The sequence below is a fragment of the Hyperolius riggenbachi genome, chromosome 10 (assembly GCF_040937935.1).
Source record: "Hyperolius riggenbachi isolate aHypRig1 chromosome 10, aHypRig1.pri, whole genome shotgun sequence".
NCBI classification, from domain to species: Eukaryota; Metazoa; Chordata; class Amphibia; order Anura; family Hyperoliidae; genus Hyperolius; species Hyperolius riggenbachi.
The window spans coordinates 144,310,464-144,336,788 of NC_090655.1; the positions used below are offsets into that span (position 1 = coordinate 144,310,464).

The 26,325-nt window shown below is 40.6% G+C and overlaps 1 protein-coding gene across 4 annotated transcripts in view; it reads right to left on the bottom strand.

Annotated features, from left to right (window-relative positions):
- GRID1 (glutamate ionotropic receptor delta type subunit 1) overlaps positions 1–26,325 on the bottom strand; it is a 1,791,150-nt gene that overhangs the window by 759,951 nt on the left and 1,004,874 nt on the right. For all 4 annotated transcript variants that reach the window (XM_068258558.1, XM_068258555.1, XM_068258556.1 and 1 more), the window contains one exon: positions 22,040–22,245. In XM_068258558.1, the coding sequence (XP_068114659.1) occupies positions 22,040–22,245 (206 nt within the window). The remainder of the gene's footprint in view (positions 1–22,039; positions 22,246–26,325) is intronic.

Genomic DNA, 26,325 nt, shown 5'->3' on the forward strand with positions numbered 1-26,325 from the left:
AGCCATTAGAGTTCACCCTTGCATTCATGGTTATGGGGAAGAGCATCTCAAACTAGCCCTATATGCTGATGATGCATTATTGTTTTTATCTCAGCCCTTCACATCATTACTTAACTTGTTTTGGATTAATTTGCGTACATGTCTGATTTAAAGGTTGACCAGGCCAAATCCACAGCAATGATTATTAACCTCCCCACATGTTCAGTTAAAGTGAACCTGAGATGAATAAAATTATTAAAAATAAATGGTGAGCAGAAATTACACCAATGCGTAATTAGGAATCATAATTCACAATTACACATTTTTATGGAAAATTTGCGGATTGTGCGTAAAAAAAATGCATGGAAAAGTATTTGCTACCTGTAATTAAGCATGTTAGTGTAATTCATGCAAAATGTAATTCGCCTTACGCGGCGTCTCTGTAGACTTAAATTGCAGGCAAACGGCTGCTGACTTTAACGCTTAATAGCAAAGCCCCCTTAAGTTCTAGATACACCAAATTTGACCCATTAAAAGCATCACTATTTAAAATAACCACTGAGTTACAGATTACCCAATAAGCTCATCGCAAATAAAACTCCTAGGAGTGCGTAAAGGGCTACAAAGGACAAAAAAGCCCTCTTACTAAAATATTATGCAAAACAAAAGTTTGCCTTCTTAAAACAAAAGGTATTTGAGATAATTCAGATTAGAGTGAGCATATGATGTTTCCCATGATGCATCACTGCTGAATATGAAAATCATCCATTGTTGTCCCTGTAAGCTAAACACACCTCCAGAACCGCTGGAATGTAATGATGTGTCAGTGTATTAACTGCACAGAACTACAATAATCCAACAAGCATACAAACTGTTTTGGATTGGGTTGATCCTCATAAGTGCATGGCATGGATTAATGTGGCTCTATGGAGTAGGACTTCATGTACCCAGAGTTACAGGTTACCCAGCAAGCTGACACATCATTGCATTCCAGCAGTTCTAAAGGTATGTTTAGCTTACAGGGACAACAATGGATGATTTGCATATTCAGCAGTGAGGCATTGTGGGAGACATCATATGCTCAGGGCTGGTTCACACTGGGTGTTTGGTTAGCATTTTCCTGACGCCGGTGATCAGCAAATTGCTGCTGCTGCTAATGTATCCCTATGGATACATTCCCACTGCAGAGTTTGCGATTCAATCGCAAACACACTGGTGCTGCGTGCAGCATTTTGGGGGTGATTGTGTTGTGAATCTAATTTTTGATAGATTTATATATCTCAGAGTATGTATTACTATTAAGTTAAATCAGCTCTTTGAGGTAAATTTCCATTATATTTTAGGAAAACGTTCTACTCTCCTTATACCAGTATCATGGTTAGGAAGGAACCTAGCATGTAAGATGATTATCTTAAACTAATTTTTATCTTCTGTATGCTTCCTATTTCAGTTCAAAGGCCGCAATTTGCCCCATAAATTAAGGCATTTAATTTGGGACCATAAAGATCCAAGGGGAATGTTTTAGACATAAATACTTGTCATTGTTTTCAGGTTTCTACTAGTTCAAGTCACTATCAAAATTATTCTATTTTCTTGCTTGCTGGTGGCTTAAAAAACATTACATTGATAAGGCGAGAAAGCGTCACCAAGGAGAAAAAGTTAATTGAATAAGGGTCACAAACCTCATGCAGATACTGTCTTGGCTGAAAACTGAATCTAAGACTCCAGTGCCAATGTAAAAGCCACTTGCCCGTTATACTGCCCAATTTTTCTGCTTCCTGCTGCAGGAAAAAGTACCCGACTTTGGCTGCTTTAAAAGATATATCTTTAGTCCATTCATGTGTAAACTCTTGCAAAAGGCTTTCAATTATCTGTTGCTTTACAGAACCTATTTTATTTGGTAGTTTTTTTTAATGAACTTACAAGAGCGTAGGTTTAATAAAATAGTGTATTTACAAGGCTTGAAATGAATAATAATAGCGGCATTTGCACAAAAGTAATAACACAGTGCTTACATTTTGTTGAGGAAGTTGAGGCAAACTACCTCATTAGGATTTTTATGACAATGTTTTAGCATTGTATGGATATTAAACACCTGCAATGTATATGTTAGCGCGCCGCAACTATTAAATATGAAGAATCACATTAGATGCTTCTAAGCTAATTACAGCTATCACAAAGCTTTATTATCGTAGCTGTTTTAAGTTCCTGTCAGCTTTAAGCTTTAATTAAGGGAGCTGCTACTATAACTCATTAGCACCTCGACAACCTATATCCACTGACACCACATTTGATCTCGAGATCAAACAGCCACATTGTAAAATAATTACATGTGAACTATGGAACTCCGTGTATACTATGAATTATTCATGAAAAAAACAGAACTGCAGTCATGTGACATTCAAGCTTAGAGGAACAGTCAACAATGTGCTTTACAAATCCATATTACCAATCCTGAAACTCGGGAGATTAAGAGGTCCTGTCCTTAGCAACCAAAGAAGGAGCAAAACAAGTGTAGGTGTTTAAATTAACCCAATCCTTGAAGCAGGGCTAAAGCCATGAAAAGTTGCAGTCCAGCAGGTCGGAAATTGGCAGCAGTAAGTAAGTTTCAAATCTAACATTTTAAGAAGGTACTGTATTATAAATATTTTTCAAACATTTCAGACTATATCACCCCAACCTCCCCCACGTATGTTAAAAAGACCCGGGATGAAGCAGAGTGATGGTACTGTAAACTCTATTCCTTGTAACATGTACACCATTATCATAATCCGGGCTCTAGCTTTTGCCATTGCCCAACTTATACAATGAGCAATGCTATAGACGGTACTCGAATCAATAGGCATACACACTCATATGGGCACTTAACATATCTCCAGAACCTTGTGCGTGTGTTGACCCCCATCTGGCAATGTCTTCTATGGTTACTCCAAGCGTAGAATAATTAGGAGGTACTTTGTCATTTACAATAGGGAAGGCAACAATAAGTCCAGCTGATTACATAGAAATGCACTTCGGAACACAGCAAGATGCTGATTAAAAACATAGGAACAACTCCTTGTAGAGGACAACCATAAAGAAATGTCACACACTTGAGACATTTCTAAACCATCAAAAGCTGTAAATGGGAACTTGTCCTTTTGGTTTGTTGGCTCCAAATTTACCACTTGTGGGTCTCTGGCCAGGAAAAAAAACATTTACATTGAGCTACTTGGTCCAAAGCATTAACGCACCAGAAAGTAACAACAGTCACATTCTGACCACAAAGAATAGAGGAGACTTCCAAAGCAGTATAAGACCTTGGATTCCACCTGAATGTAAACAGCGGTGTTTCGGGCAAGCCCTTCATAAATGTCTGTGGGACCAAAACATTGTGCTTTTCATGTTATATTCATGGATTAATAAAAAGCTCACTGCTGTTTAGAAACCAGATGGAGTTACAGGTCTTTTTCCTGCTTACTGACCAAAAAACGCAGCAATAGCATATATGAATTTGTGGTCAGAGCTTCCCATTGGCCTGCATCCATAGGAATGATTAGCAGCAAATTCAAATAAACCTTACAGAACCCTTCCCTCTAGGACTTCCCAATGAGCTGTAGCAGAAAAAAATAAATCAAATATACTTATACTGGCAGTGAAGTAACAATAAAGTATGTATACAATACAATACAATATCATAACATATGCAAAGCGCTTTTCTCCCATAGGACTCTAAGCACATGTATGGAGGACTGTTGCTGTGATTACTGTTGCTTTCAAATCAATAACAGCATTCTGTGCTGGAAAAAAAAATTATATATATATATATTTTTTTTAATATTTATTTTCCATTCTAGAGTAGATCTCACCAGACTGGGGTTGCTGTGAAACAGTCAGTGGGTTACTATATTAAAAGCATGACTAGGACTCCCAACTTTAAAAAGTACTTGTGTGCTTCAGCAGCCCATTTAGTTTCCTTTTAATAGTAGGAACGTTATGGCTATACACATACATTGCTTGTGATTTTATGGCTGGTATTGTTCACCCTTCTGGCCCTAATTTAATCCCTTCTGAGTGCACACACTTCCACCCACCCTTAGTATATTGCATAATTCTATCCACACTTTCACATAAATTCTGATTTTCTGTTAAAAATGAATCTGCAGTGTTTAATTGTTATCGTATTTAGTGATGACTAGACATACCATTTCTTTTTTTGTCTCTTTCTCTTGGAATGACATGTTCTGCATCTAATTTATTGTTCATTTTCTTTTTTACTTTTTAATTTTACATTGAAATATGTTTTTCAATCAGTATTGGTGTACTTGTGTTTTTTTTTCTGCCGTGTGATTTATAGGCTGCGACCTCACCTTTCCACTGCAGCTCCATCTCTCAAAATTCAATTTTGGCCTCATTTCTTACGGTTGTTCATACTTGTCTTTAAATATATTGCTTCTTTTGTTGTTTCCTCCCTGCAGTCTGAGCATACTCTGCTTCAATCTGAATAAATCAGATTGCGTAAAGGAGGGATCACACTTGCATCAGCAGGAAACGCAGACCATTCCCAAGAAGTTTATTGATGCATAATATGTGCGTTTGTCTCCGACTGAATATGTTCTGTTTTTGTTTTGCTGACAGTAACAAGTAGATGTAAATGAGGAAGTACATTTAATGTTCGGAGAAAGAGTGCAGGATGTATTTTTTTAGATGATGTACAGAATTGCAGATGGCTCCTAAAACCGCAGTGGCCCCATAAGAAAGCTTTTCTTGAATTTTTAAATGCAATTTCTTATTGCAACAAAACACCTGCAATTTCAACAAGTTTGCACCCTGTCTTATGGTGGGCAAAGCAGGGTTTTATTTGTGATCTCACCTTCAGTGTTGGGTGGCACATTTGTTGTTTGGTATAAGATTCATGATATTTTAGGTTATTTCTAATACGATATATGTGTGTGTGGTCTATGTATTGTATTTTTTTTATTAACTATTACACTACTATTAGTAGTATATTATTATTCATTTAAATAATGCTGACATTTTCCACAGTGGTTTAGCTGTCAATCTGTCAATGTCAATTTATGTCATCAACTGTGGCTTAGAGTGGCTAAAACCCCTATGTGCATACTACAGTTTACAGTCAATTTGAGGTGAAACCAATTACCCTAGAAGTATGTGTTTGGGGTTGTGGAAGTAAAACACATGGACACACGAGCAAAACAAACTTCCTGCAAACTATATCCTGGCTGTCAGAGTGTCCTAGAGACTGCTAGCCTCTTGATAAGCCTATTGATATATGTTTGCCGGGAACCCCTCAGTGGGATCTGAACAAATGCGAGTTTCAGAAATGACTGGGTCTCCACCTGGATGAATGCAGTAATAGCTTAAATTTTATTGCACCATAGTGGCAGAAAAACACGACGTTTCAGCACACAGGCCTTTATCAAGTGTTACTAAAGGCCTGTGTGCCGAAACGTCGTGTTTTTCTGCCACTATGGTGCAATAAAATTTAAGCTATTACTGCATTCATCCAGGTGGAGACCCAGTCATTTCTGAAACTCGCTGCTGTGTATTCCAACACCCCTAAGGATCCGGGTGGGGACTGGTCGACTCCCTGGTTTTTACATTATACAGTTGAGCTCCAGAGACTGTTTGTTCCTATTGGATCTGAACAAATGCTCTGCCCATCTCACAATACATCCTACATGAGCTTGTCAGAGCTGCCACTCATGACATACAAAAGTACATACACATTTCCACTGTAGTAATAATCAAAGAAAAATTAAAATTATGTTTTATAATGTTTATAATTATAATGGCTGGATAGTGTACTGGTTAAAGGCTCTAAGTATATACTGGTGTAAGTGTTTATACCAGCAACACATTGATGTTGAGGTTTATATGACCTAAGTAAGGGGTTTGTCTGGAGTTTGATATTTGGAAGTCCTGAACATTTCAGGTACTGGTCAGTGTTTAATAAAGCTTTCATTAATACTTGTGCAGATAAAATGGTAAACCTGTGGCTCGATCGTGTATTGGGTAAGGGCTCTGCCACAGGAAACCAGGGTTTGATTCCTGGCTCTTCCTGTTCAGTAAGCCTATTCAGTAAGAGACCTTGGGCAAGACTCACTAACACTGCTACTGCCTACTGAGTGTGCCCTCGTGGCTTTGAGTCCACCAGTAGAAAAGAGTGTTTTGTGTCTTGTCCTGTCTTATTCTATGTAGCTTTATTCTTGGTTATAGTTTAAGTCCATTACTAGGGTGTTTTGAAATGGAAGATAATGACTCCTAAAAAACCTGAACTGGCAGCAAGGCTGAATCTATACAGGCTGGCCGACCTGCTGCAGCAGCTACGCACCCTGTTACCATCTTCTGGGTCCCTGCTTTGTTCCTGTGAGGTCCCCAGGGCTTTGTGTGTGGTGCACAATGATGAACACAGTAATAAGTCAGGATGACCAGATCTAATACATAGGGAAGCATGGGGACACACAAGGGGAGGAGGCCAGTCAGGAGCAGAGTTATGTAGAAGGATCACGCCTAGCTTTAGCACCTCTGTTGCAGTTGATGTGTGAAGCCAATTTACTGTAAAAACTGCACATTCACTTTCTCTTTTAATAGATTTACTACACTAGAGTAGGCAGACAGAGGCTAGCAAAACATGACTGGTTTATTGATTGTCATGGTTCCTAGACCATTACCAAAGCACCATTACCTAAAACCATACATTACTGCATAATGTGTCCTGTTCAGCAAAACCAGGCATTCCACTTCTTTGACAGTGCACTTCAGTGTACAAGAGGCCTTCCAGTAGGCATAGCGATTAAAAGGAACCCATAGAGGCTGCCATATTTATTTCCTTTTAAACAATACTAGTTGCCTGCCAATCTTTCTGGTCAGTAGGGTCTAAATCACACATCTGAAACAAGCATGCAGCTAATCTTGTCAGATTTGCCGTAGACACCTGATCTGCATGCTTGTTCAGGGTCTCTGGCAAAATGTTTTCGAGGAAGAGGATCAACAGACAGCCAGGCAATGTACATTGTTTAAAAGAAAATAAACAGGTCATCCTCCATATCCCTCTCACCTTGGGTTCCCTTTAACAGAAGTACATTATATCATCTTTTGTTTATAGGAGTCTTGTCTTCAGACTGTGGACACTCATTGTACCATCTTCATGAACTAGTTTTTACTGGCCATTCCGCTGATTTTGGGCCAATTTGCTTGTGAAATGCTGCGTCGGTCTGTCTTAAAGTTTGTCCAGCAAGAGACAACATGACATCAGTGACTTTGTTATCGCAAAAACAAATGCAGCATTATACTATGCATTCCAGCACTGGTAAAAATCTGTCTCACTTTGAGGGACAATACAATAATAATTGTCAACTGGGGCATGCAGTGCGACTCAGCAAAATACATAATAGGTTCTTTGCAAATGGCAAGTCAAAGACAGAAGGAAATTATGGTACAGCTCAGAGTGAAAAATGCAGCCCAAAAGAATAAGATTTAGCATTATTTCATCCCCAGATTATTATAGTAAATAGCTAAGTGAATTGTTCCTCTGACAGCATGGACTGGTAATTGGTAAACATGAAATAACGTAAAATTAAACAAAACAAACAAAAAAAAAAAGTGTCCGATATCTCAGAAGGATCAGGGTTTGAGCTGTGGTATAACTCTTTCATTGCTTAATATCCTTTTCTGATCTTGTCATCTTTGTCACCATATGTGATTGAATACATACTTTGTTTCATAAAAAATGAAAAAGGATATGTGTTTGTTATTATTTACTGTATTACTAAGTATTACTATTATATTTGCATCTGAGTACATGTAGCGCCGTCACTGAACGATTTGGGCGCTGGATGGGGCTGCTAGTAAAATTATTGGTCATTTACATAACCAATATTTTAGCGAGACCCTCCAGTCCTAGTGTTTAACACTAACCTCCTCATCTAATGCCTAAGGCCCCGTTCACATCACAAACGCGGACGGCCACACATGCGGACCGCAACGCGTAGGAACGCACGCCATCCACATTTGTGTGCGTTGCATGGCTGATCCCATCACTGAAAAGTGAATGGGACAGCCACACGTTTTTACAAAAAATGCGTGCAGCATGCGTTCCCGGACCGGACAGGTCCGGAACGCATGCAGTGTGAACATCAGACAGTGCACTCTATGCACTGTCTGATGTCGTGCGTGTCTGTCTCCTGCACGCGTTTCCAAAACGTGGCTGGAAACGCGTGCAGTGTGAACGGGGCCTAACACTAACCCCATCTCCCAGTGTCTGACACTAACACCCCATCCTAATTCCTAACAATAATACCAGATGAGAGTGAATATACAGATAAAGTTCTGTGGAGAAGTGAGAAGGTACTGTATCATTTTACAGCTTTCTGGTTTACAATAAATGCCAGGGTGGACTGAAGCCTCTGGTTTCCAAGATGTGATAAGAGATGCTGTACACACTCAGAATTGTAATCAGCCAAAATAATTGTTCGTGATTAACTATTCTGTTCCTAAAAACATTACAAAATGTAGCACTTGAAAATAAATTAGTAATGTATGATTTATTATTTATTGAAAAAAAAATTTATTAAGGAAAAATGTATTTGTATATTTAAATACAATGCCCAAGCCCAAAACAACTATGTATTCCCTAAGTGTGAATAACATTTACACCACTGGTGGTTTTTCTCATACTGCAGATCTGATTTTCCAGATCAGATGTTTCAGATATCTTGGCAATTCGTTTATAAATATATGAAATATATTTGTAATTTTGTATTCACAAATGTATTCCTTGGGATGATCACCAATTCAGTACTGTGCTGCTGACTGCAAACTGTGAGAATCCTACGTTACAAGATAATACCTGCTTCTCTCTACCTTTTACAACAAATGAATATACACTAATCAGAAGACAGGTTGAAAGGTTGGGCAAGTATTGGAAATTCCTGACATTTTCTAACGACATCAATAGGAGAGGGCTCTCAAGGATTTCCTTTACTTTCACTTAAAACCAGCTTTTGTGTATGCTTTGTGTTGTATGGTAGGCTTTCTATTTTTAATTGTAGATAGATTAACCCTTTCCAATCTAATTTTGTGATCACCCACATCCCACCAGCACTTTTTTTTTTTTGGGGGGGGGGGGGTAATCACAAAATTGCAGTGGTGGCAGTGACCTAGAAGGTATGTACAGCCTTGTTCTAGAGCAGCGTTCAATCGGGGTTGCGTGAGGATCCTTCAGGGGTTCCGCGGCATTTTGCCTTTTCTGTGGGACGAATTGGTCTCACTTTCCCCTTCCATGGGACAAAACAGTACCACTAGTCTTCTGATGTGGCCGGCGGATTGATTAAATCCACAGCGCATCACTCTGCTAAGCATTGAAGGGCGCGAAAACCGTCAAATGAGAAAGCAGAATCTACTCTCTCATTGGGCGGATTTTGCGCCCTTCAATGTTGTGTGAGAGAGCGAGCATGGCTGACGCGAGGACACAGCTACTCCGTGGACTGGAGGCAGCGTGGATGCAGCGGGATCAAGGACGAAGCTGAGATCAAGGATGAAAAGATGACAGAGGCAGCTGGTGGTGAGTGTGTTCTTTATGTTGATGCCGGGAGGGTGAGCGTGTCAACGTGCAGGGGGGTGATAGCTGGCCACTGGAATCCCCTGCAGCCACACAGAGACTGGGAACAACTTTATTGGGGTTACCTATTCTGGAGGCCCCTATTCCTGCCTATACTGTGAACACCTATGCCTAGTTACCTATACTGGAGGCCCATATTCTTGCCTATACTGGGAACACCTAAGCCTAGTTACCTACAGTATACTGGAGGCCGCTATTCCTTCCTATACTGGGAACACCTATGCCTAGTTACCTATACTGGAGGCCCCTATTCCTTCCTATACTGGGAACACCTATGCCTAGTTACCTATACTGGAGGCCCATATTCTTGCCTATACTGAGAACACCTAAGCCTAGTTACCTACAGTATACTGGAGGCCCCTATTCCTTCCTATACTGGGAACACCTATGCCTAGTTACCTATACTGGAGGCCCCTATTCCTTCCTATACTGGGAACACCTATGCCTAGTTACCTAGACTGGAGGCCCCTATTTCTACCTATACTGGAAACACCTATGCCTAGTTACCTAGACTGGAGGCCCCTATTCCTACCTATACTGGAAATACCTATGCCTAGTTAACTATACTGGTGGCCCTTCTTCCTGCCTAACTATAATGGGTAGTATCAATGACACCATTGATTTGTTTTATGTTACATGAATGCACTACATATATGCCTACTACTGTAGGTTATATGGGGTAATTGCTTTATTTCATGTGTGCTACTGTAGTTGATTGATGCAATTTACATGTGGGGTTATTGCCACGTTGTATAGATTAGTGCATTTATTATGCAAGTTTATTATTGCATTTGCTATGGTAGTAGATTGGTGCAATTTATATGTGGGGTGATTGCCACATTGTGTACAATTTATATGTGCAACATTGTTTGTACATGATATTAGTGGTGATCAAATGTTTTAAATTTGCAATCAAAATGGCGATTTTTCTCGGCATCATTTTCATGCAGGAGTTCCGTGAGATTTGAAAAACCTCGGCCCAAAAAAGGATGAGAAAGGCTGTTCTAGAGGGAGGAGATGACCCAGCATCAGGGAGGGGGTGGAGAAAGCACCAGCTCCTGCTCTGTAACTCAGCCCCTTGCACAGGTGCCAGCAGAACTCACAGTGCTGTATAGTGCTGCAGGGGAACAAAGTGTTGGATTTTGTCCAGTGAAGAGATGCCATACTGACTAAATCTGGCAACTGCAGCAAAATTGACAGCTCAAAATACACCCACATAACATTTACAGTATATTATGTGGCACAACGGCAGAAGATGAGGCAAGCAGTGATCAAAGTGCCAAACTTGCTATAAAAATGTTGAGAAACTCTGCCTTAGATATTGCATTTATTGGCAAATGGGATTGAAGTGCTAATTTTCATCCCTGTAGGCTCATGAGATGTAGATCTGTCACATATAAGATCATATTATTTCATGGGGTTTTACGGGGGGGGGGGGGGGGGGTAAAAAAAAAAAGCTAGCTATGTGAAATATAAAAAGGAACAAGAATTAGTACAGAATTAAAATTGTCATAACTTGTCAAAAAAATAATCTGATTGCATTAGAGAATATTTATCAGTGCCAAGACTGTCTCATATGCCTGGTACACACCATGCAATTGCCCGTCAGATCAACGGGTTGAAATTATTATTTCTGACAGGTCTAATCTGATTTATGATCATTTTTCTGATCGATTTTGTAAAGAAGTGATCAGAAAATAGATCAGAAAAACAATCGAAAATCATATCTGACTTGTCTGAAATAAACGATACAACCCATCTATCTGATGGACAATTGCATGATGTGTAGCAGGCATTAAATTCCAGCCACATGCAGTCTGTCTGGTAGAACATATTTCTGCAGGAAAAAGCCATTGACATTTTATGGAGTGTTTGTGCTCTGGTGCATGGAGACTTTTTAGACCAGAGAGAAAAGCACTAGCAGTACCTGAACTATTTTATTTTCCCAAAGTACAGTTCTAAGACCTGAAGGCAAGCATTGCCTCGCTTACTCGTACTGCACATTTAATTGTATTTTACCGCATGGTACACTTCTGTTAAAGGAAAATCCAAATGCCTTTCAAATAATGAAGAAAACAAATAACCAGAAAAAAAGAAATATATTCTAATTGTAATTAAAATGTTAATTCTCATTTCAGTCTGCAGCTAGTAATGAGTTCTTAAATGCCACCTTAATTGAGGGGGGTATGGAAGCTGCTGTTTTTATTTCCTATTAAACAATGCACATTGCCTGGCTATACTTCTGGTCTTCTCTATCTAGCCTTAGACCCTGAACAAGCATGCAGATCAGGTGATCTGAATGACGTCTGACTGCATTAACCACATGCTTATTTCAGACACTTCTGCAGCTAAAAAGATCAATAGGACTTGCCAGGAAACTGGTCTCGTTTAAAAGTAAACGAATATGGCAGCTTCCACACCCCTCTCAATTCAGGTGTACTTTAACACTACCATAGCAGGACTTTTTTTTATTAAGTCTGATACTATTTATTGACTAACTTAAAAAAAGAATAAGATCTCGGCTATTCCGCTTTCATCAGACTTGAATAGCCAAAAGCTTACTCTTATTTATTTATTTATTTTAAGTTAGCCAATAAACTGTATCATCCTAATTAAAAGCTTCTTGCTTTTACTGATGTCTAACACAGTACAATACTAAACAACCACGTTATTCATATTACATTTCCTTGAATGGAAATTTACAAAATTGGTGCAGTATCTAAAGGTATGTGTAGACTTCCATATACGCTAATTTTAAAATTTCACAATTGAAATTTAAAATATCATTTTAGTCTGAGCTTTCCACTCCTTCAGTCAGGGCCGTTTCTGCTGATAATGGGACCCCGATGTACACAGCATTAGTGTAGGGTCCCCTTTATTTCTGGCAACCCCCACAGTCCCCAAGTCAGCTTCTGTCCCCCCAGGTCTCCTCTCAACTATAAAGTGGTTCCTGGGGTCCCTGCAGAGTTTCTGGCAGCATAGGAACTCACCTGTCTAAGCTGGCAAAGTAATCCAATAATCAGTATGCTCCATTCTTTAACTTCATAAGGACACTGCTCCTCCATGACCTGGTGCATGTTATGACTTAATTACATTCCACTAGGTCTTTGAAAAGATGCAGCCAGTGGGGATGAAGGTGGGCCTGTAAAGAGTAATGGAAAACCATGCTGGTGCAGACAGGTGAGCCGGTATGCTGCAGACAACTCCTCTACAAGGGCCCCAGGGACCTGTATATAATTGGGGGAAGACACTGGGGAAGCAGTAGCCATCTCAGGAACCTGATGCAATTATCCAGATTAGCTAGGCTGTGGAAGGGCCAGTCTTGCTTTCAGTGTTAGGACTTCCTTTATGGAAGTCACTTTAGTAGCAGGTAACATTCTGCGTTAGGGCCTGTTTGCGCTGAAAATTGTTATAAGCATCGCAAATCCACTGAGACAAATTTTCTCTATTTACTCAGAGCATGCTTGCCACTGCCAATTTCTGATGGGATAAATAAAAAAAAAAATATTGATAGGCCAATTACAATTGTATGAAAAATGCAGCATGCACATTGGCGATAGGCCAAAAATTGCAGCGCACCAGTGAAAAAGCAATCAGCTAATTGTGTGTGATCAGAAAATGCCACCAAACCATGGCCGATGTTTGGTGGCATTGCAAATTGCATGCTGTGTATATTGATAACTAGAGGTGATCATTTACATGCAAATAATTCTGGCTCTTGTTTGCATTATAATTTCATACACATTGCAGCTTGAAATTGGGCCAATAAATGCTGCGTACATATTGCATTAAATATGTTTAAAAAATAAAATTATTTGGATCTTGTTGGGCATCTCTCTTGAAGATTCTTTTTGTTCTTTGCTCAGTGAAAGTGGGCTAGAGCTATGCTTCATCACTGAGACAATTATGTCTCAATTTCCGATAGTATATGTAAAGAATATGGTTTGTAAATAAATAATTATTCTGAAAGAAAATGAAGAGAGCCAAGAAAGTAGACCACAGAAGAACCAATTACAAAACCTGTGTTCAGTTTTTGATAATGCCGATGAAAGCTTATTGTCATTGTCAACAACTACACAAGCAATTAAACAAATGAGGCTTTGGTATCGCTTATTGTTCAACAAGACACTATGGAGCAAAATAACATACATAAAACAAATGTTTACAATTAGCTAAATGAAACCGTTAACTGCTCAAACACCATACATGAAAAAGGTGTGTAAGCAGAGAATCTGGGAAGCATAATTATTGTCAGGGAGCAGAAACATCTGAAAAGCAGCTCTGTAAATCCCGGTAACAATTCATGAGCATGTGCATGTCTGATGCGCACTGACATTGCAAAGATGTCTAGCCAAAATTAAAGAGGTAGATAGATAAGATCCCCCCCTTTTCATTCAATAGTGTTGCTAAGTACCTAAAGAGTTTGGCTAGGTTCACAGTGGGCATTGGGTTCCTTGAAACAGCAGGAATGCAATGTAATGTGAAAGCAGCACCACACTTTGTGTCACATACAGTGAAGCATAACAGTATGCTTCACTGGCACTGTTAACACGCACATCTTGCATGCTGTGCAATATGATGCTGCACACTGTTAAACCGCAATGCACCCGCTGAACTGTGAATGTTACATAGATGGTGCATTGCAGTGCAGTGCGGAAAGCTGCATTAAAATGTGGCTGTTATGCCACAAGGCAACACACTACTGTGAAACTAGCCTTTTAGCTTTGTCTTTAATACAACTTGTGGCAACATAATAACACTATTCCATGAACCAAATTTGTGTATAAGTGGTGTGCCAAAACATTAGGCTTTATTGGGGGGCTCTTGTACACATGCTAGGTACTCAAGTTATTGAACTGCCCAAGTGGCCAAATATCACCTAGCATGTGTACCCAGTTTAACTACATGACGACTGCATCGTGGCGGCAGCCCCAGGACTGCTTAACGCCAATTGGTGTCAAGTCCTGGAGCTGCAGTTTCCCAGGTATTGGCCGCGCGCATGCACGATCGTTCCCTGCCAGTTCACAGAGCGGAGCTCCGTGATTAGCCTGCTAGCTACCGATCGTGGCTAGCCGGCTGTTTGTAAATGAAAGGGGAAAGAAATCACCTTTGTTTACATGCCGTGGATCGCCGTCCTCTCATAGGCTGATGCCTATGAGAGGCGGAACAGGACGGATCGCCGTCCTGTTCAATACAGAATATCGGAGGAGAGGAGGGAAGGGGAGGGAGGAGGGAGGGAGAAACGGCCTTATACAGGCTGGAAAGAAAAAAAACTGCCACAGCAATCGGACATCTCTGGCGGCATGTCCCCTTAGGGACAAAACAAGAAGGTGAGTCCGAACACTGGTCTCCATAGCTGGGCTGTGCAGGAGGCTGAAAAAACTGCACAGCCCAGCTTAGAGAAAAAGAGCCTGGTCATTGGGGGGGGGGGGGGGGGGGTTAAGCCTGGGGACCTTAAGTGGTTAACCAAGACTGCATTGGTTTACCAGAAATTGGGAAAACACTAAACTAATTCATAGTTGACAAATGATTGCTGCAAATCACCAGTCTGTAACCTGTGATACTAATCTGCCCCTAAAGGCCCTTTATCACTTTATAGTATGCAATGTTGTATGCACATGAGGTGGGTAGGAATGCTCATTCAGATTTCGCGGAATTGAAAATCCCAAATTTCCGATTGGAAATCTGAATTTCCGATCGGAACTCGGAAATCGGATATCTGCAGAAATACTGCATTACTGCAATTCAGTAATTTTAGGCCAATCACAGAACTGTGAAACAGTGGACCAATCAGACAATGCAGAAACAACTCGAACGTATTTGGCCAATCAGAGAATGCAACAAAGGACAAAAAACAAACACTACTCGTAAATCAGAAACCGATTGGAAATCGGATTTCTGTACAAATACTGCATTACTACAACTCGGTAATTGTAGCCCAACCACAGAAATCAGAAGCATTGGACCAATCAGAGAATGCAGAGTCAACTCGGAAGTATTTGGCCAATCAGAGAATGCAAAAAATGACCAAAAAAAACCCTACTCGGAAATCAGAAATCCGAACTCGGAAATCGACAACCGATCGGAAATCCGTGAAATCAGTAATCGGCATTGGCAGAAATCAGAATTTCTGCAAAATCGGAAATCAAAATTTCCAACCATCCCTAGAGGTGGGGCCTTCAGTGTGCTATTCCATATGTGACTTCCATCTGGGACTTATATCTGTTTCACAGATGGGGCAATTTCCTCACTTCCTCTCAAGTTTCCTTAACATTAGTTTGTAAATTGTATTAACCACCGGAATCCAAAAGATTGAGAGCAGAGGAACACTTTGTAGTATAGAATTTTCAAATCCCAAACTACATCCCTGCATTAAATACCTTTTTCATATACCGTATATACTCGCAAGCAAGCCGAATTTTTGACCCCCCAAAAGTGGGCCAAAAGTTGGGGGGTCGGCTTGCTTGCGAGTCATGTTGGCTCCTTATACCTGCCCAACCAACGCCCCGCCCCCCCCCCCCCCCCCCCCGCGGCCGCCGCTGCTATTAGCTTACCCGGCGGCTTCCCATATCCCTCCCTCCGTCTCCTGCACGGGCTTGTAAATAGTTCGCAGCAGCTCGCCCCACAGCGGCTGCTGTGTGATGACGGAGGAAGCTGTAGGCAGAGCGGTTCCCATAGCAACGGCGATGCACATCGCCCATACAGGAAGCCACTCTGCCTACAGCTTCCTCCGTCATCACACAGCAGCCGCCGTGGGGCGAGCTGCTGTGAATTATTTACAAGCCCGTGCAGGAGACGGAGGGAGGGATATGGGAAGCCGCCGGGTAAGCTAATAGCGGCGGCCCCGGGGGGGGGGGGGGGGAGGGGGGGACACTATCTACCTATACTGTGCACTATACTAGCTATACTGGGCACTATCTACTTACACTGGGGCACTATACTAGCTATACTGGGGCACTATAATAGCTATACTGGGGCACTATAATAGCTATACTGGGGCACTATAATAGCTATACTGGGCACTATACTAGCTATACTGAACACTATACTAGCTATACTGAGCACTATGCTAGCTATACTGGGGCATTATACTAGCTATACTGGGGCACTATACTAGCTATACTGGGGCACTATTCTAGCTATACTGGGGCACTATACTGGGGCACTTTACTAGCTATACTGTGGCACTTTACTAGCTATACTGTGGCACTTTACTAGCTATACTGGGCACTATACTAGCTATACTGAGCACTACCTACCTATACTGAGCACTATACTAGGGCACTATACTAACTATACTGGGCACTATACTAGCTATACTGGGCACTATACTAGCTATACCGGGCACTATACTAGCTATACAGGGCACTATACTAGCTATACTGGGCACTATACTAGCTATACTGAGCACTACCTACCTATACTGAGCACTATACTAGGGCACTATACTAACTATACTGGGCACTATACTAGCTATACTGGGCACTATACTAGCTATACCGGGCACTATACTAGCTATACAGGGCACTATACTAGCTATACTGGGCACTATACTAGCTATACTGAGGCACTACCTACCCATAATGGACACTATACTAGCTATACTGGGACACACTGGAGGGAATCACACGGCCAGCATTTCCTACCCCCGACTTACATGAGGGTCAATCATTTTTTCCTGTTTTTTCAGTTAAAAGTGTGGGGGTCGGCTTATATGCGGGTCGGCTTGCTTGCGAGTATATACGGTACATATATAGAACAATAAAGGCCCATACACATGCTTAACAGGTTTTTTTTTTATGCAGCACAATTATCAAACAACTTTTGTTGTGAAACTAGTTGAAACAACCAAAAAAAATTGCTTGCTATTGTTCAATCAAGACTGATAAGATGGCAATCCAACTGTTGTATTGACGTCTTCTCAGTCTTATGAGTTGTTTAAACAATACCAAACAACTTTTTGGGTTGTTTCAACTAGTTTTACAACAAAAGTTGTTTGATAATTGTGCTGCATAAAAGACCACTGTTGAGCGTGTGTATGGGGTTTAACATCCACTTTAATGGTAAATTCCCTTCCAGGCACCTAGCTGTGATCACCGCTTCAACACTAAATCCATAGCTCTAACCTTATCCTTTGTTTTAACCTCACCACTATTAACCCCTCCTTAATGCCTAGCTTCCCAGCACTATCTCCTCCCTGGAGCCAATTCCCCCTTTTCACTGTAGGTGTGTATAGTCAATATTTTAGTATGACCTAACCTTACCCTACTCTCACACAGGACCCTCTACTGATCCATTCAAATTCCTCTACCAATGCCTAAATCTAAGACCCTGCTCCTAACTCTCAATATTTTTGCCACCGTAGGTGGCAATATTAAAAGCCACAATTAGCGGCTATAGATAATAAATATTGGTTATAAACAGATAAATAGCAGCTATAGGGGATATAAACAGTAAATAGCAACAATAAATAGCACCAAAATTACCGTGCATAGCTCATAATCACAGCTTGTAATATGGCTGCCTAGGGCACCCTTTCTATCTGTTTTGTTAAAATCATGGTACTGCGTATAGACAATACATTAAATATTTCACTCTTTATAAATATTCAAGTCTTTTAAAGTATAACCACATGCAAAACTACCCCCCCCCTTTCTCCCGAGCAGGAATTCAGACAGCAGTAAGAGTCTAGCTAGTTCTTTATCCCTTTTCAAAACTACTATAATGAAAAATCTTAGCTGGTTTCCAAGATGTTTCCTGATTCTGGTTTTATAATTAATATTCATTTTAAAGTCTAACCGAGGTCCGGTGATGTGACGCGCGATAAACGTGTGTATGCAGAGTGCCAACCATACACATATGGTAGGCTTTGTTCCTTTTCTTCTTTTTCTGCCTGAAAGATTTAAACATTCAGGTAAGCAAGTGACAGCTTCTCTTCAGTCTATATAGACTAAAACGAAACCCACATGGATAATGAATTACAGCTGTAAAAAATATTTTTTTTTAAAAATCCAACCTCCCAACAGAGGTACAGTTGTACCGCTGTTGGTAAGTTTGATACTTTATCTTTTATTTTACCATAATAAGTTATTTCTTGGAAAGAGGACAAGGACATGCTAAGAAAGTATATACATGAATTAATAACTGTTTAAAATCGTTTGGCAAGTGCCAGCTTACCTCTAGATGTCAGACTAACCAGCAAGCTCATGGTGACCCAGAACTCATTGGAGTGTGTGAGGGACTACAATGGTCCTAAAAGCCCCCTTACTAAAATGCTAAGAAAAACAAAAGTTTGCTTTCTTAAAACAGAAAGAATTTGCGATAATTCAGGTTGGAGTGAGCTTGAGATGTCTCCCAGGGCATCACTGCTGAATATATGCAAATTAACCACTGTTACTCTTAGAAGCTAAACACACCTCCAGAACTGCTGGAATGCAATGATGTGTCATCTTGTTAATTTGTACAGAGCCAGAATAATCCAACATGCATACAGACTGTTTCGGATTGTTTGATCCTCATCAGTGCATGGCATGGATTAATTTGGCTCTATGGAGTAGGGCCTGTAACACCGAGAGGTACAGACTAGCCAGCAAGCTCATGGTGACCCAAAACTCATTGGAGTGTGTGAGGAACTACAATGGTCCTGAACCTGAATTATCGCAAATTCTTTCTGTTTTAAGAAAGCAAACTTTTGTTTTTCTTAGCATTTTAGTAAGAGGGCTTTTAGGACCATTGTAGTCCCTCACACACTCCAATGAGTTCTGGGTCACCATGAGCTTGCTGGTTAGTCTGTACCTCTCGGTGTTACAGGCCCTACTCCATAGAGCAAAATTAATCCATGCCATGCACTGATGAGGATCAAACAATCCGAAACAGTCTGTATGCATGTTGGATTATTATGGCTCTGTACAAATTAACAAGCGGACACATCATTGCATTCCAGCGGTTCTGGAGGTGTGTTTAGCTTCTAAGGGTAACAATGGTTAATTTGCATATATTCAGCAGTGATGCCCTGGGAGACATTTCAAGGTCACTCCAACCTGAATTATCACAAATTCTTTCTGTTTTAAGAAAGCAAACTTTTGTTTCTCTAGATGTCACAACTTGCATTTTGTCAAAATATAATAATTTAGTGACCACAAGTAAATATACTGTATAATGTCTCATGAGACTAAGCATGCTTCATCAGGTCAAAATAAAGTGTTGTATGGGCAGCCATAAGAAGCATCTCCTAGTCTTGCTTTCAAATTGATTTAACATCAGATGTCAATGAAAATAAACTTTGCATTAGCTTTTATGATCAATTCAATCATATGAACTAATTAATCACTCTGTCAAATAGCGTATTTTGCATAATCACCTAAAGGAGACTTGCGCTGACTTTTTGTTCTAAATCTCACTAGCATTGAGTACATCATTTACCTAGTAAGATGTATTTTTCCTCCCTATTTTATATGTGCATAATGTTACATAATAATATCAGGAAATAAAATGAGATGACAGAAGAACAACTGACTTATTCCCCAGTATCTACCTGAGTTATTCTGTATTAGAATACCTGCTTTCTAGCATTATTTCTTTACTGCATTTATTGTTTTGGACATTGAATTTGGACTGTTTGTTTTTTGACCTTGAAAATAAATAAATTTCTTCATTGATAAAGCTGCTGGTCTTTCTGCTCTGCTGCATCGATGTAGTAAAACTCTGTCAGAAGCATTTGATAGAAAAGGCATTAGGACACTGTCACTGCGAGTATGACAGACTTTATGTACACTTGAGGTCATCCCGCTATGAAATTCTCAATTCCTTTCTGTCTGGCAGGGATAAAATTATGTTTCTTATTCATTCCTCTCAGATGTATTTTTATCAGTTTATAAAACTACTCTTTTTCCTATCTATGAAAAAAAAAATATTTGCCAGAGGGAGGGAAGTAAACTTTCAAAGCACAGTAAAAACTACTTGAAAGTTGGAGAAAAAAAAGAGAAAAATGTAAAATGATATAAGCGGTTAGTATTAGATGGCGGTGGGGTTTAGAGAGACAATTGTGCCGTGAAGAGTTTTCTACAATAGTATCCTAAAGGCATGAAAACGCCCAGAACTTATCTTAGGTGAAAAATAGGCTTTTCAATAAAAAATTCCATGCTAGGCGACATTTCTGCCAAGGCTGTCTAGCAAAGAAACAGGCATCAGACACCAGTTCAATACATTTTTACTGTTGAAAAAGGCTTTAGAAACTCCAACTGTAATCTTCTCATGAAAGATTGTAGGTTTAAGAAAGTAATATTCCAATCTAGAAGAAACTTAATGTTGACCAATCACTGTGTAAACTGTTTTGGTTTCGCAATAAATACAACTATTTTGCTGATACCACGATTACCATGTTGCCACAAAGCTTTTTACTTTTCTCACACAGTGAAGCCTAGAGACTTCTTTAGAAGGGAAATGTTGTCATCTGGGACATGTGAACAGCGCAGGCAAAGGGAAAGAACTGAGGTATACCGCATGTACCACAAAAAGGAAAAGACAAGCACATACACTAGGAGAACACCCAATATGGCTTCTCTTATTGCAGTGGAGCTACAAGAAATAAACCAGTACTAATTTGGAGTTAGTCTTGGTATACTTTGGGATTTTCTTTGGTTGGATCTTTTTAACCAAGGAGTTTACTATATTTTACATAAGAATTCCAGCTTTGCAAAAATGTATGCCACTCCTTACCTCCAGAATAAAGAAAAATGCTCATAGAGGGGATTTGTTTACCTCTGAATATGTGACAGCTGGAAGAGATGCCCTGAATCAGGTGTCTCAAATTGGGCCAAATCAAGTCAATTTCATGGTTGACCTGAATTTGAACAAAAAATCTGAAGAATAAACTCAAATTCTTCATACTCACTTTTTTCATTAAATGTGATGAAAACTCCTGCGGTGGTAACTTAAAATCTCATAAGTGAAAATACTGAAATAGAATTCCTTTACTCCATAGAATTTCTCCCAAGTGCGGATACAAAACTCATATTCAAAATGAAATTTGCATTCTCCATGCCTCATATATTATGTATTATTTTTGTTTTTTGGAATGAAAAATATTCATTATGTAGTAGCGATACATCCCTGATATGTGACATTGTGCTACTATTAGAACCTGTAGCCATTAATAAGCAAAGGGGAGAGGGAATTTGGCCTTAGTGGCATGGGCATGTAAGTCCTAGGTTTTTCATACCTGGTCTTTCATACCAGCTCAGCTCATACTTACCCTGGCATAAACCCTGGGTTTCTTTGATCAGAATTTATCATGACCTTGGAAAATTCTATATTCTCACTGTTAAAGTGAGATACATCTGTCTTGTGGTTTCCTCTTCATGCAGTGTCATATTGAGCTTGGAGCGATTCATAGCATAAAAAAAAATAACACACTTTTTAGGATAAAAGATAACTGACCTCATTGATGAAGTTCTGTGCTGCTCTTGGACTCAGAAGCAATATTGCCCTCCGTAAAGTGTCACGATATCGGTTTAATTCCTCGGTTTTCATAGAGGTAAAAAGGGTGGCAAAAACTCTGCTAATGTTTCTGTCAACTTTCTGCAGTGAAACATCAAGTCCTAATCTTGAAGCTTGGTCCAGAAAGCTCTGCAGTCCACGGATATCTAAAACAGAAACAGATTATATTTACGTACAATGTATATATTTGTATCTGATTTTTGCTTATAGTTGGGATGATTTACTAAGAATATCTGCAGACCATTGTTTGGAAGCTGTATTAATTTTTGAGTGAATATTCCAAAGGTTACTGACGCCATTATCACATTAAAGGGACACTGTAGGGGGGTCAGGGGAAAATGAGGTGAAGTTACCCGGGGCTTCTAATGGTCCCCCACAGACATCCTGCGCCCACGCAGCCACTTCCCAATGCTTTGGCCCCGCCTCTGGTTTACTTCTGGAATTTCAGACTTTAAAGTCTTTAAACCACTGCACCTGCGTTGCCGTGTCCTCACTCATGTCACCAGGAGCGTACTGCGCAGTCGCAGTATGGTCTGTGCCTGCGCTGTGCGCTCCTGGTGACATCAGTGGTAGCGAGGGTACGGCAATGCAGGTGCAGTGTTTTTCAGACTTTAAAGTCTGAAATTCAAGAAGTGAACTGGAGGCGGGGCCGGAGCATCGGTGAGTGGCTGCACGGGCACAGGATGTCTGCGGGGGACCATTAGAAGCCCCAGGTAACTTCAACTCATTGTCCCCCGACCACCCTACAGTGTCCTTTTAAAGGACTAATAGGGTGACTTTAGAGATCAAATCAGAGGGACTTACTCCTGACACTAAGCAGTATTGATTTGTCTATTATTCTCCTGGACATACCTCTAAAAAATGGTTTCTAATGTAATTTGCACTGAAGGTAGCCTCCGATTGTGAACCTTTATGTACTCTGTCTTCACTCAGTTCATATTACTACTACAATATTTGTGGAACAGCATATAAAAGCAGCTGGATTACCGTACATGCTTAAAGTAAAGTCCATTTCAGCTAGCGCTGCGTAATATGTTGGTGTGTTATAAATACAATAAATAAATAGAACTAAAAGTTTAACACTAAACTAGCAACTGTTTACACCGGATGTCTGCCTGACTCAAGCATAACTAAATAAAAGAAACATGTATAGTCAAATGCCTCCAAGAAATATTGTTAACTCCTCCAACAAGGATTGCCATATTAACCAACAAGTGAATAGTGTACTGTACATTAATACCGGTAATGATAGCAGAGTAACCCCACCAAATGATGCCAAGTTAACCCCCACAATTATTTTCCCCTTCTACTGCTTACATTACATACAGAGTGGTGCCAGGAGACCTTCTCTCTTCTCTTATATGTCATGTTCTTTGGTCAATTCTTCTAGATGCCTGTGCAACATTGTGTGAGCACTTGTAGGGGGTGGACATGGACAAATGAAGTGGTGGCCGGACAGCAAGATATATCAGAGCAGAAAGAATGCTGCCCACAGTAGTACATATAATTTAAACCCCAGTAGAATATGCTTCAAAGCAGGGGTGATTTTAGGCATAGGCATTACAGGCCATTAGTCACTAAGTGCCATCCCCAGGTGCTATATCACCTGTTTCTGTTGCTCTTTGTGCCTCTTTCAGTCCCTCTATGCCATATCTGCCCCCCTGCTTGTACTTCTGTCCCCATTAGCCTCCTCCTGTCCCTCTGTACCTCCTTCTGTTTCCTTTACGCCCCCTTCTGTCTCCATGTGCCTCCTGCCGCCCCCCTGTGCCATCTTTGCCTCCTCCTGTGCCCCTTTGAGTCAAATTCTGTTCTGCCTCCTTCTGTCTCCTTGTGCTTCCCTTTGTCCCCTTGTGCTACCTCTGCCCATGTTCCTCCTTCAACTCCCCTCTGCTTCTGTTTGTGCCTCCTTTTGTCTCGCTATGCCTCTTGAGTCCCCCTATGCCACCTCTGTCCCCCTGTGCCTCCCTTTGGGCCCCTCTACACCTCCCTCTGTCCCCCTGTGCCTCCTTCTGTCCCCCTGTGCCTCCTTCAGCCCCCTGCCTTCTTCTGCCCCCTTTGGGCCTCCTCCTGTCTCCCTGTGCCTCCTTCTGTCTCCCTGTGCCTCCTTATGTCCCCCTGTGCCTCCTTTTTTCCCTCTTTGTGCCTCATTCTGTCCGCCATTGTGCCGCCTCCTGCCCCTTGCCTTCCTCTGTACCCCTGTCTGCATTCTTCAGTCCCCCTGTGCCGTCTCCTGTCCTCCTTCTGGTCCCCCTTTGTGCCTCAGCATTTCCTACCATCTCTATTTTGCATACAGATTTCTTCTCACCTGAGCAAAGTAACAAGGCTGATTTAATGCAAACATTTAATGCAAACAACTATGGTAAAATTCCCTTCCATTGATCTCATATTCTGCTATTGTATCTACTTCATACCTTAAAAACATTATTTTACTAACAGTCATTTCACCTCACTGGCCCGGGTTATAAGTACAAGAAATGTCTAATTTCAGTATAGTGGAATATACAAAAATAGCTTTACAGAGAACAGTATAAAGAATAGTATGGCTTAGACATCAGTCAAGAGGTCTGTGGACTGAAGGCACAAAAATAAAAGGTACATTGTTTTCTGGTCCAAAGCACCAATAGGTGCAGGTACAGGTAAAACACCGGAAATGTAAATATTTGTATATGTTCACATGGTCATTACCAAAATGTCTTTAAATCTAGTGCTAAAAATCATACATTCTAGTCAAGCTTTGTCAATCCAGTTTCCAAATTATATTTACATAAGCTGTTTGTCACTTTTGAGCATCATATTTCACATTGCCTATGCTTTGTGTATACCAAAGTACGTCTTTAGGGGTTATAGAGATAATTCTGACAGAAGTAGCTGTATCAGAGGATAGCCTGACTAACAAAACTCTAAAGCACCCTCTACACCATGCAATTTCACGTGCGATTGATCGTATTCGATTGGATAGAATTCGATTTGATCGATTAAATCCGACATGTCCGATTGGGATTTTATCGATTGTACGATCGATTTTGCATTGTAAACTAACCAAAAATGATCACTCGAATCCCGATCGGATATGTCGGATTTAATCAATCTAATCGAATTCGATCGATCGCACGTGAAATTGCATGGTGTAGAGGGGGCTTAAAGAGAGTCTGAAGCGAGAGTATAACTCGCTTTTTCCCTTATATTCAGCAGGGGAATGTTTGCCCCTGCTAAAACGCCGTTATCCTGCGGCAGAACAGGGGTCCTTTACCCCCAAATCCCCCCCTGCAAAATCCACGACCAACTTGGTCATAGATTTTGCTGCTCATGGAGTCAGAGCTATGAGCTGGAGCTCTGCCCCATGTGTGTCTATCAGTGGCGGATCTCCGCCTCTCCTCTGCCCCTCTCAGTGAAGGAAGACTGAGAGGGGCGGGGAGAGGCGGCGATCAGCGCTGATAGACGCACTTAGAGGCAGGGCTGCGGCCATTAACCCTGCCTCAAGCAGGAAGCGCTCCCCGCACAGCACGGAGGGAATTTGGGGGGTAAATGACTCCCATTCTGCCGCGGGATAGACAAACATGCCCCTGCTGAATATAAGGGAAAAATAGAGTTTTATTCTTGCATCAGACTCCTTAAAACTAAAGCAGAGCTAGTATTGCTGCTACAATTTTTTTTCCCTCAGGAAAATACCGAAGGCTGGAGATAAGGCCTGAAGCCATTCCAGGCTCTATTCTGGCAGTGAAAACATAGCACTGGGTACTTTAAAGGGAACAAAAATACAAGACAAAACACATGGTGTATTCTTTTTATATTTTCACAAGCTACAAACTATATTCCTTTATGAAACTTCAGCCAAGAGATAACAGCTGTCTTTTTTTTTGTAGCATCATCAATACTTTCACAAACTTTTTGAAAGCAAAGCGTGCATTTGGGATATTTTTTTTTCAATAACATCTTTAGATTCCATGCAAACAATAATGTAAATAAAATGTATTATTGATTGTGATGCTTTAAAGTGATTCAGGAAGTCACTGAGTGTTAATAATTTATATGTGGGCTGGCTGCCAGTTCCTTGGCCAAGACCCAGCATCCATCAACCAGCTGCGGATATTCACCAAGATTTACCTCTTCTTCCCAGCAATAAAAAGAAAGTATATATATTTCAGTATTTAGAGGACAATTCAGGCATTTGTTCTTTTCCATGCATATCCTATTCATTCCTCGTACTAGTGTCCATAAGAAATGGC